Consider the following 12,451-nt stretch of genomic DNA (forward strand, 5'->3'; position numbering starts at 1 on the left):
TAATTAGAGGAATGTAGGCTATCTACACAAAGCGGATTTATAGCAGGCAGCACAATATCGGTCACGTTCGCCATTTTTTACAGTAAAGAGAACACCAAGAGTAGGTGAAAAAGCTTTAAAAAGCACTTTAATTGGCTACAGTGTTAGATACAGGGATCGGATATGTAGATTTGCAAATGGTCAAATGAGATTTGTTCCTCAACTCTTCTTTTATGTTCTCTTGAACAAGTAAATGGTCTCTTGTTGCACTATATAGTGTAGATCCTCTCTCAAGAGAATTCACAGATTCAAGCACAAATCCTGACATTAACATTATGTTCCCCAGGTATATATCAGTTCAGCGTTCCAGAGCTCACCAACATAGGATCACCAGTTGGCAGGATCCAGGCTGTGGATGCCGACGTCGGCAGAAATGCAGAGATGGACTACACCGTTGTTGGCGGAGACGGTCATGATGTGTTCGACATCAGCACTGACAGGAACACCCAAGAAGGCATACTTATTGTAAAGAAGGTACAAAGAAAAACTTTGAGTTTGAAAAACAGAATTTTCACTCATGCAAGTTTAAAGGAGAAGTTCACTTTCAAAAAAACTTTTGCTGATAATTTACTCACCCCCATGTCATCCAAGATGTCCATGTCTTTCTTTCTTCAGTCGCAAAGAAATTAAGGTTTTTGATGAAAACATTCCAGGATTTCCCCCCATGTAATGGATTCTATTGGGACCCAAACGGTAGAAGGTCCAAATGACAGTTTAAGTGCAGCTTCAAAGGGCTTTAAACGATACCAGACGATGAATAAGGGTCTTATCTAGCGAAACGATCGGTCATTTCCAAAATAAATAAAAAAGTTTAAGTTTTATAAGCACAAATGTTCGCCTTGCTCTGTTCTGTGATGCGCGTTCGTGACGTCACGTAATACGCAATTACGTTGAAAAGGTCACGCTTGAAAAATTTCTGTCCTGAAGAAAATGTTCTTTTTGGCTTTTTAATATTAAAACACCCAGGATACGCACACGAATGGGCATTTTAAACGATAAACTGACACAAATACATTTGAAAATGTGTATATGGTCCTCCTTCCGCACATTTGTAAACACGTCAAGCGTGACCTTTTCAACGTAATTGCGTATTACGTGACGTCTTCAACGCGCATCACAGAACAGAGCAAGGCGAGCGTTTGTGCTTATAAAACTTAAACTTTTTTATTTATTTTGGAAATGACCGATCGTTTCGCTAGATAAGACCCTTATTCACCGTCTGGTATCGTTTAAAGCCCTTTGAAGCTGCACTGAAACTGTCATTTTGACCTTCTACCGTTTGGGTCCCAATAGAATCCATTACATGGGGGGAAATCCTGGAATGTTTTCATCAAAAACCTTAATTTCTTTGCGACTGAAGAAAGAAAGACATGGACATCTTGGATGACATGGGGGTGAGTAAATTATCAGCAAAAGTTTTTTTGAAAGTGAACTTCTCCTTTAAGAAGCTTGTTTTTTAAAATTTACAATTTAAATTTAAATTCGACTCGGAGTGGGTTGTTTATTCCTGTGAATGTGTTTCCGTTGCAGCCTCTGGACTACGAGAAGAAGAAATCATACTTGCTTCAGATCAAGGTCCAAAACACTCATCCAGACTCACGCTTTCTGAGCCCGGACTCTAAGGACATGGCAACTGTCAGGGTCAGCATTGAGGATGTGGATGAGCCCCCACAATTTGAGAAAATCAGCTATATTTTGGAGGTGAAAGAGGACGCGGCTGTGGGCACAGTGATAGGATCGGTCAGTGCCATGGATCCTGACATACGCCGCAGTCCGGTCAAGTAAGGGCTTTGCATTAATATCATCCCATCACATTGTTTTCATCATCTAGATTTACAAGATCACCATAAATTTATTTAAATGCACTTTGCCCAACACACAGTAGCCTGACAGTAGCTTGCAAGCCTCTTAAACCTCTGCCTGTTTCTTCTCTTGACCTTTTGATATCTGCAAAACCCTGAATAATCTGTCTGAAGCTATAGCAATATGAGTTTAGATGGACTGCTTCCTCGGAGCGTGTTTATTAAATTCACATTTAATTCAAGAGGTCCTTCAGTCGCAGCATTTTTATGAGATAATTGTAATAAACTACGATTATGAGAATAAATGAGGATATTATCACTGTCCAAAGCGCCCTAATGATAAATCTGATGCAGAAGGCTCAGGAGGACAATAAATGGATGTTTTTCCCTCCGGAGAACACAGTAAATAAGAACGCAGAATGGAAGTGCAATTAAAAAGCCCTCTGCAGCAGAGAACAGGACTTCAGGGCTGGTAATTATCAGGGACATCTGAAGCACGGGCAACACTGTCGCTCTGAACATCAGGAGGCTAATTAGGAAATTGAACAATCCCACTGATTGATTACATTTGAAAGGGCAATATTGTGATCTTCTGGTGAAAGAAGAACAAATGGGAACTGGGCATGTGTGGGCTCAAGGCACTGGGATTTCATGCAGTTATAGCTGTGGTGTGCATCAAGCGTCCTCAAGTGTCTCCTGCTCTAAAGGTTCAGTTGGCTTAACGGTTTTGTAAACCAGTGTTGGGGAAGCTGTTTTGCCAAGTTACAGGCTAAATTAGAATTTAAAGAAGTCAAACTAGTAAATGCACCCTTTTGAAAAAGTAGTTTACTTTATAAGATACTAACAAAAAGAGCTCACTACAGAAAAAGATGGTGCAATATCTTTTGAAATGTATACAGTAACCTTTATCATTTCTATTTGTCTGGCACAAAACAATGAGGGTTTTTTTCAACAAACGTCAATTAAGTTTTACTGTCACTATAGAGATGTCTATGACTTTTTATTTTAAATACTTTTGTAATGATTTTTGATGACTAAAAATTCCTTGGCATTTCCAGGTTTTCTATGACAGTGGAAACTCAACTAGGCTGAAAGATTTTTACTTAAGCTGATCAATTTAAACTAATTACAACTAAAATCTATATTTAGTTATATTTAACTAAATATTTTTGTTGAAATAAAATAAAGAAGACCTAAAATGCCACCAAGGATTTTTGCACAGGGACTCAAATCAAATAGTTTCAATTACTGATACTCACTAGAATGAATTGGACTTTTCAACGCTACATATGAGAATGACAGGGACAAGTATGGGAGGAGTGGGGATCTTATTATTCTTCCCTACAAAACGATGATTATGACAACACTGACAGTCTTGCATTTTTTCCTGAATTTTTAATGATTTTCACACTCTATTTTCTCTGAGCATAATTGAGCCAAACCAATTTGTCACAGATCATAGTTTAACTGCTCTACACTATTTTGAAAAGAACACTGTCGTAAACACATTGGAACTGGTGACAATTGAGCTGAATGGTTTGACTTGCAGGTATTCAATTGATCGGCACACAGATGTGGACCGGGTTTTTGGTGTCTATGCTGGGAATGGATCTATATTCCTGCAGAGGCCTCTGGACCGAGAGGAATTCTCTTGGCACAACATTTCAGTGATCGCAACCGAGTTCAGTAAGTAACTCCACGCGGCTCACAGCCGCAGTTAATTTGGAATGAATTTAGGTTGCTACGTTCAAGTCATCCGGCATTAAATTTCTCCAATAAGATTTCCACATTTTCATTTACCATGACAGCTTATATTGACTAAATATATTAGTTTACTTTTTTAAATTAGAAATCCAGTTTCCTCTCGTGGCTCCAATAATGTGAGCTTCTATCGTCTCAAGTAGTCAACCATCATCTGCCACATCTTTTTAAGGACACTTAGACAACCCAGAGCAGACCAGCCGAGTGCCTGTGTACATCCGCATACTGGATGTCAACGATAACCCCCCTATGCTGGCATCCTTCTACGAGACCTTCGTCTGTGAAAACGCCAAAGTCGGACAGGTAAAGAGCATTTTAGTATACGTTTCCCATTTATCTGCCACATTGTCAATTTCGATGTAAGATAAGGAGGAATAAGTCCACTTCTCCTGTTCGGCCGGTGGATGGATGTGTTGATTTAAAGCAGGGGCGTCTGTTAAACAGTGTGTGACCTCTACAGAACTCACACCTCCAGAGCGAGATAGAGATCAGTGATGAGTATTTCTCCTTCATGGATTAGACGGCAGAGCCTTTTTCTGTCAGGCTTGATGAGATTATGTGTCATGGTGGATGACAGGGGCTGTCACATATCACAGGCACTTCATAATAACTGTCCACCTCTCCTCCATTTCCTGACTCTTCTTGTATCCCTCGTTGTCCGTCATCACCCACCTCACTGACCCGCCCACCTCAGCGCCTGGCAGAATTGTTCAACCTGGTGTTTGCCATGGTTTAGTTGTTGGGTACAAAAAGAACCAAGACTATGTATACTGTACATACATGCATAATACAGAAGTATTTTGGTCTTTTTCCTTGAGAAGCAAAATTACATAAAATACTATAGATGTCTTGCATTTTCCCCCTATTTTAAGCAATACAATTTAGTGAGGTTTATATTCAAAATAAGAACAATTTAACTATTTATTGTACACAAATTTTGTCACTTTTTTTTTTTTTAAGATAAAGTGCATATACTATCAACTACATCTATAAAAATTTTATAATAATTGTAATAATTCAATTTAATTACATTTTGGTAAAAGAGACTATAGGTAAAGGAGACTGGCAATTCTGTTACTTGCATGATGAAACCAAACAATCATTAATTAGTATTGTGTTTATTAGCTATATTTCAGCGACAGCAGTGTGAGATAAGGCTGGGATTTTGATTCAGCAGTTATATTCTAACAGACTGAAGTAAAGCCCAGAGGAAAGGGAAGCCAGCCAGCAACACACAAGCAAGAAATCTGGCCAGTGCGTAAGCCTGGTAGAGAAAAAAATCATGAAGCACACAATGGATGATTACATTTTGGTCACAGCGTGTTGCCAGTGCACCCTTGAGAGATGCATTTAAACTAAAATTGCCCTTGGTGACAACTAAAGATAACCATGCGCCTCTATCACTGAGCCAACATCTTTCCTTGCTGTAAACATGATTATAGTGTTTACATGTAAACACTTGTAAGGTCTGAAAGATGACATTGTGAATAGGTCATTCATGTTATGCATTACCTTTCCAGCTCTGTAACTTAAATAAATAAAAAATTAAAAAAAAAGTAGTTATTACATGAATATGTGCCTGTCAAGCTCATGCAATTACATGTTATTAATTATAACTTCACAACATTTACATAATGTCAAGATAATTAACAGGAGGCTTAACAGGATAGTGATATGGAGCAAAAGTTAGCCATTGCTAATGTTATCTAAATTCAGACTACAATAAAACTAACAGGATAAAATTGTTTTAGAATAATATTGTATATACTGTGTGTGTGTATGTATGTGTATATATATATATATATATGTATATTTTATATTTGTTTGATAAAAAAGAAAAGATTTAAATTAAAAAGGATATTCCTTTTTTTGCTACATTTAATAAAAACATATCATCGTGTAACTAAACTGCTCTTGTAATTTATTATTTTTATTTATTTATTTTTGTTTGATGCATCTGAGAAAAAGAGAATAGAATAAAAAGAGCTTTTTTGTTTGCTCTATGCATATCATTATTTGAGTGTGAGAAATGAAGAAAAAAACACAAATACTTCTTCAGAAAATGCCAGGTTTTGATATTAGATGTTGACAAAAATGACAACATCTCCTTAAACCAAATTTGTTATATAGATAACAGTGATGATAGAAACTAATATGATTTTAATCTCAAATATAATTTATAAAATACATTTTTAATGTGGACTTTCTAAAAAACAAACCAAACATAGTTTGTAACGCATGTCCTATGATTTTTGGCAAATACGTGATTTTCATCATTTGCTTCTTTCCCACAGAAAATCCAGACAATAAGTGCAGTGGATCTAGATGACCCGGTCGGTGGACATCGCTTCTTGTTCTCCTTGGCACCAGAGAGCTCAGTGCGAGCAAACTTCTCAGTCCGAGATAATGGAGGTGGGTGCCCTCTCACACTCTCTGGCTCTCTAACTAGCTCACTGTCTCTCTTCATGACAACACAGACCAATCAAACAGGAGAAATCTTTAGGACACATGGCCTTTTCACATCTAGCTGTTTAAACTGAGCCATGTTGTTTTGCAGTAGCCATAACTTTAGGTCTTTCTAGGCCTGTTGTGGTCTGCAGAGAGGACAGTTGCCTCATTCCTTAAAGTGCCCCAATTATGCTATTTTAAAGGTTCCTAATTTTGTTTTAGAGGTCTCTTACATCAAGTTTACATGCATAAAAGGTCAAAAAAGACTTTCAAAGATTCTCAAACGACTCGTTCAAAGATTCAGTCTCTCTAATCCCTCCTTTCCCGAGAGCCTACAGTGCTCTGATTGGCCAGATGGCCCAGTCTGTTGTGATCGGTCTACTGCTCACAGCATGTGTCATAAACAAAAAGCCCATTACTATAACTGAATTTCAGCTCCGAAGGCTTCCGCCGATTTTCCCATATCAATCCGAGCGCAAGTCCAATTATGAAACACTGGAAGAACCCGAACCTCTATCACAAGGATGAGTTGAGCAAGACGTTTCTCAGTGATAAGCTACTCAATTTTGATGTACATTATGAGATGTTGCAACTGTAATTCCTCAGTATCAGCATTTACAAGTGTATGTCAGTCAACAAACCGATGTGTATATTTAATGCGGTGCACACGTGGGAACTGTATCATTAACTGTATCAATAATAACGGTGCATACTTTAGCTGAGCACTAAAGTTTGTAAAGATCTTGCTCCATCCTTTATCATTACTCAAAGTAGTGAGAACAACAGACAATCGGCATTAATGGACACAATTTTAGGTAATAGTGGCCCACAGTTGATTAGCAGAACTTTTTTGTTTTGTTTTTGAGAGACAATAACTATATTTATTGCACACTTTGAATTTTGCAGACCTTTTACATTCACAAACAGCTACATTATTACACTCTGCATAAGAAGGTAATATCTGAAAAAGCATAATGGGGCACTTTAACCCTTACATGCATAAAAATGTATCTAATCATTAATACATATTCGTGTCTTGCGGTCTTTAACTGCTGCAATAGTATAAAACTCTCCTGATAAACAATTACAAAAAAAAGTAAATTAAAGCATGTTTCGTTACCTTTTAATTTGGAAGGGTTCGATTTGAGCAGATGCTTTTTACTATCATCACTGTCATTGTCAAAGCTCATTTCCCCAGTACATTCAGCTTCTGGCTCATATTTGCGATCTCAACCATATTCTCAAAACGATCATTTTCAACGTCTTCAAAACTGACAGCTTCCCCACCAGATCCACCATCAAGTGACAGTGACACTAATTGATTGCGTACAGAACTTGCTCTGAAATAAATTAATAAGCCATTTAAAGTTTTGCTGATTATATTTGTGTATTCTTTTGTTTTATGTCTGCGGTAATTATGAGTGAAACATCACGTCATCACTGTGTATCAGACATTGCCACCTTGAGGAAAAAAGGTGAATTGCACTTATTGGGTCGTCAGAGATTCAATTGATACACAAAAAAATACCTGTACACTTTTTACAAAAATGAATTAGAAAACAGACATTCTTTTATAAGAAAAAAATAACTATTGTTACATTGATTATAATGAATCGATTGAGGAATCCTAAGAATGTGGATGTCTAACTTAAAAAAAATGAATGAGGGGGAGGGTAGTGAATGACGTCCCGGGTCGAAAAAGGGTATGCGTTTAAGGGTTAATAAGCTAAGCGCTCAACTCTCCACAGATAACACAGCTGGAATCTTTACACGACGCGCCGGATTTGGCCGAATGCACAAGAGCACCCATCTAGTGGCGGTGGTGATCTCCGATGGAACCTTTCCCATGCAGACTAGCACGGGCACGCTCACAGTTCGGGTGTGCACGTGTGACCGAGATGGCAACATGGAGATGTGCAATGCAGAGGCTCTGACCAGCTCTGCGGGGCTCAGCACAGGGGCGCTGGTGGCCATCCTGCTCTGCATCCTCATCCTGCTCTGTAAGTAGCCTTCAGTTCTCTCCTTTGACAATCAGATCACTTCTCATACGTCCATCTGTCTGATGCCCGGTTCCTTCATCTGTGAATTCATCTGACTGTTCATCATTCAAGCCCTTTGTTAGCGAGACTTTTCAGTTCATTTTCCCACCTGTCTTCCTGTCAGTTAGCACTTTTGTCTGCGCTGCCATTTGATTAATTACAATTCCAGTGGTTTGAAGTGTGTACGCCTGATCTGCATGTAAAATAATTAGCAATAAGGGGAAAAAAGAAAATAAAGGAAACAGTTTCTGACATGCTCAGATGGCTGAACTGATAAAACGTGTTGGTTATTTAATCAGGAAACTGAAAAACAAGGGCTACATTTCAATTAAATGAAAATGAATCCAGTCTTGTTTTAATTCAACAAAAAATGGAATATCACATTTGAGTTCTAGACTTAATTTTAATTGAAACACTTCTTGTCATATAACTAACATGCATGTGTAATTGATCAATTTACTGTCATTTTTTGACAGTGCATTTGAATTGCTATAGAAAAGCTTGCTTAATAGAGTTTTGCTATCTGTTAACATCAGCTACTCGCAGTTCTCATCTGTGAACTGTGTGCAGTAGATGTTGATGACCTGACACCTACAGTAGGTGTCACCCACAGGGTAATGCATCATGTATGAAACTCTTCCTACTCCATTGCAGTGAAAGATCACTGATAAAAGCAACCAAATGGTACTAAGGGGGGGGGGGGGGGGGGGGGGGGGTTACTGAAAAATGAATTGCTCCCACTGATAGTGTGGTTAATTACCACATGCTATCTGAATCACCTCTTCAAAATGCCAAAAGCATACATTACTACACAACACATCTGGAAATATGGCTGTTTATAATGCTCTTCTACATCATTTGATGAATATCTGCTGCAAAGATCAAAGGGAAAGTTTACACAATGTACACATTTTTAAATGACATTTTGTTTACCATCTGCTTTCTGTAGGTGGTTATAGCTACAGAGTAAGAGTTTTTGTGAACAAAGCACAATATATAATTAAGCCTAATTTATTTATGACCACATTTCTACCAGATCCGATTTTTATATATATATATCTTTATATATATATATATATATATATATATCTTTATATATATATATATATAAATCGGATCTGGTAGAAATGTAAAAATATATATATTGAAAATTTGTTGAAGACAGTATGTCTTATTGTAAAGCCACACCAAAAGGAAGTTGGTGTAATTCTATATCTAACACTCACCAATGCTTAATTTTATTTTTAATAAAAAATACAGTAAAAACATTAATATGGTGAAATATTATTACTATTTAAAATAAATATTTTGTATTTCAATATCTTTAAAAAGTTGTCAGTGCTGGTTGCAAACGCGATGCAATAAAAGGCTGGATTTAATTGCAAGCAGTGAATGTTTATTGAAAACAAACTCAAAATAATACTTCAGAATACTGGATACAAAAACACGTAGAACTGAACAACCAACATAATATTGCAGAGAACGGACAATTAACTTTTTTTTTAAGTTTAAGGTTTAAGTAACAAATCAAATTAATCAATGAAATAGAGAACACTTACAGATCATAATTAGTCCATGAAAAACCAAGGAAACCAAACTCAACCACAGGAAACTAAACTGCAAATCTGAATTTTCAGCATAATTACTGAATTGTCTTCAGTGTCACATGATCCTTCAGAAATCGTTCTAATATGCTGATTTGGTGCTCAAGAAACATTTCTTATTGTTATCAATGTTGAAAACAGTTGTGCACTTGTAAAAGTCATTATTGTCACTTTTGATCATTTGAATGCATCCTTGCTGAATAATAGCATGAATTTATTTTTTAAAAATCTAACTGACAAACCTTTTATACATTTATGAGTTTACATAATAGCAGTCAATCTTTTTCATTCTGGTGCATCACTAATATTTACCTTTTTTTTCTCTTGTTCTGTAGTGATTGTAGTGCTGTTTGCTGCCCTGAAACGTCAGAAGAAGAAAGAGCCCCTGATCATCTCCAAGGAGGACGTGAGGGACAATGTCGTCAGCTACAATGATGAGGGTGGCGGCGAGGAGGACACGCAGGCCTTTGACATCGGAGCGCTTCGGCATCCGGAAGCAATGGAGGACAGCAAAATGCGTCGGGACATCCTGCCCTCCGAGTCAGTCTACCCCCCTCCGCCGCTCCGCAGGACCATTGTGCCGTCCCGAGAGAACACAGACGTGATGGACTTTATCAACCAGCGCGTGGAGGAAAATGACGGCAACCCCACGGCTCCTCCTTATGACTCGTTGGCTACCTACGCGTACGAAGGTAACGGATCGGTGGCCGACTCGCTCAGCTCACTGGGGTCCGTGTCCTCGGAGGGGGCGCAGGACTATAACTACCTCAGTGAGTGGGGGCCACGCTTCAGGAAGCTAGCAGACATGTACGGCGGGGAGGACAGTGACTGGGACTCCTAATGGACAGACTGCGGAACAAGACTCATTTGCTGATCTGCTTCTACATGAAGACTGGAGTGGCAGAATGAGGCAGCCTAATTTCTTTTACAAAGTGCCCTTTTATCCTTCTCTTTGTCCTACAATCAGGCAGCCGATTTCTCTGTCGTGATTGGCTGTGCGTTTTCTCAAAAGAGGAGACGAACTTAACGCTCCGTGAGGAGGACAAAACTCTGTCTGCGGACTTCTCATCAGAAAGATCATCTGCGGTGACATCTTTCTGCATAATCCCAGATTTTTCTGGAAATGTCTACGGTTTTTCATATCTGTAACCATCACTGAAAAGCCAAGCATCTGATGCGGAGGCGCTGTTCAAACACTGCTGCAAAGAACAGTTTATCAGTTGACTGTGAGCCTATGAAACACTTGAAGTGAACTTGAGCAGGTCATTGACTAAAAGGCCGAGGCCGAGTACTTTATGAAAGTAATGAAACCACCGCCAAACTCGGGCCTGTGAATTCACCATCAGACCTCAATGTGTTGCGGGCGGCTTAGAATCAAACAATTCAACATCATAGGAGTTGTCAAATAACTGGGAGGAATTTTCAAACTCTTACTATTAACCATTTGCATAATTTTATTAATCTACTTACGCACTCAAGAAAATATGTGTTGTCCTGTTACCCGGAATCAAGACTGGTTGTGTGAAACCCATCTAGAAAATGGGTCAGAAGATGTTTCATGGTTGGCACTGGTTTTCATCATCCACATGAAAAAAAAATGCCAGAAGCTTACAATTATCTGCTATGTCATTGGACGTAAATGTGTTTTTTCTTCTTTTAGCAGTCTGACTAACGTTTAGTTGAACTCAGAACTGCTTAGTATGACTTTCTTCTTGTGAGAGACACACTTCCACACGGTCCCTTAATGCCATGCTGCAAACGAATAGCCAGGGAAGTAATAAAAGCTCAACTGATTTATTCCTCGGCTGAATGTTAACCACAACAGTGTTGTATTGAGGTGCGAGTCAAATCTTAAAGTAAATCACTCCGCAATGATTGCGCCCTCTCTTCAGACCAGAAAATGAGCCTTGAGATTGCCTTCACCTCTTCGCTCAGGAGGGGGTGGGTCAGCTCCGAACAGTGCTCGAGCTGGTAAATATTTGTGTTTTAGAAGCAGAATTTCCATTCTTTGTCACTGATATGCTGTAAAAAAGAAAAAAAAGAAAAAGATGGTTACTCATGCTGTAAAAACTTGGTTTAATGAACAGTGCTTTGTACCAGTGGTTTGGGAGAGTAGATTATGTCCATGTACTACTTTACTTTATATCTTGTGAAATTTTGTACCAAATATTTATATACCACAATGATGACTAAATATTCTTGAAATATGTACATTCGCTATTATTGTTCCCGTGTTTTGAACGTGTTCAACTATAAATGTGAGCTGGTTGCAGTTCATTTGATGATGTGCAAATGGAATCAAACTTTCATTAAAATAAATGTTCTCTTTTACAGAAAACCTTTGCAATTCTTTGCACACCCAGAAAACACTTACAAATGCATTGCGTTAAGCTTTTGACTTATCACAAGCAATTTGTATTTATTTATTTATTTAGCAAATTACAGTTGGTCTGCTGCCTATTTTGTGAGCTAAGATAAGTTCAATCAACCTAAAATAAATGTATTTTTTATAATAGATATATATATATATAGAGAGAGAGAGAGAGAGAATCATGCAAGTATATATGTGAGCCTAGACCACAAAATGGGTCTTTTTTTTTATTGAGATTTATACATCTATATATACTTATTTATACTGAATAAATAAGCTTTCCATTGATGTATTGTTTGTTAGGATATTACAATATTTGGTCGAGATACAACTATTGAAAATCTGGAATCTGAGGGTGCAAAAAAATCTAAACATTGAGAAAATCGC

The 12,451-nt window shown here is 37.9% G+C and overlaps 1 protein-coding gene across 2 annotated transcripts in view; it reads left to right on the plus strand.

The window, feature by feature from the left end:
- cdh6 (cadherin 6) overlaps window positions 1-12,031 on the plus strand; it is a 37,541-nt gene extending 25,510 nt beyond the window's left edge. The window contains exons 6-12 of one of the 2 annotated variants that reach the window (XM_084120032.1): window positions 326-513; window positions 1,570-1,820; window positions 3,391-3,527; window positions 3,775-3,905; window positions 5,897-6,014; window positions 7,799-8,050; window positions 10,029-12,031. In XM_084120032.1, the coding sequence (XP_083976158.1) occupies window positions 326-513; window positions 1,570-1,820; window positions 3,391-3,527; window positions 3,775-3,905; window positions 5,897-6,014; window positions 7,799-8,050; window positions 10,029-10,534 (1,583 nt within the window). In that variant the 3' untranslated portion in view covers window positions 10,535-12,031. Of the gene's footprint in view, window positions 1-325; window positions 514-1,569; window positions 1,821-3,390; window positions 3,528-3,774; window positions 3,906-5,896; window positions 6,015-6,317; window positions 7,526-7,798; window positions 8,051-10,028 lie in introns of those variants that run through there. The other variant, XM_084120033.1, reaches the window with a different exon arrangement.
- The last annotated feature ends 420 nt before the right edge of the window (window positions 12,032-12,451 follow it).

Source organism: Abramis brama, assembly GCF_963993115.1.
Source record: "Abramis brama genome assembly, chromosome: 7".
Classification (NCBI taxonomy): domain Eukaryota; kingdom Metazoa; phylum Chordata; class Actinopteri; order Cypriniformes; family Leuciscidae; genus Abramis; species Abramis brama.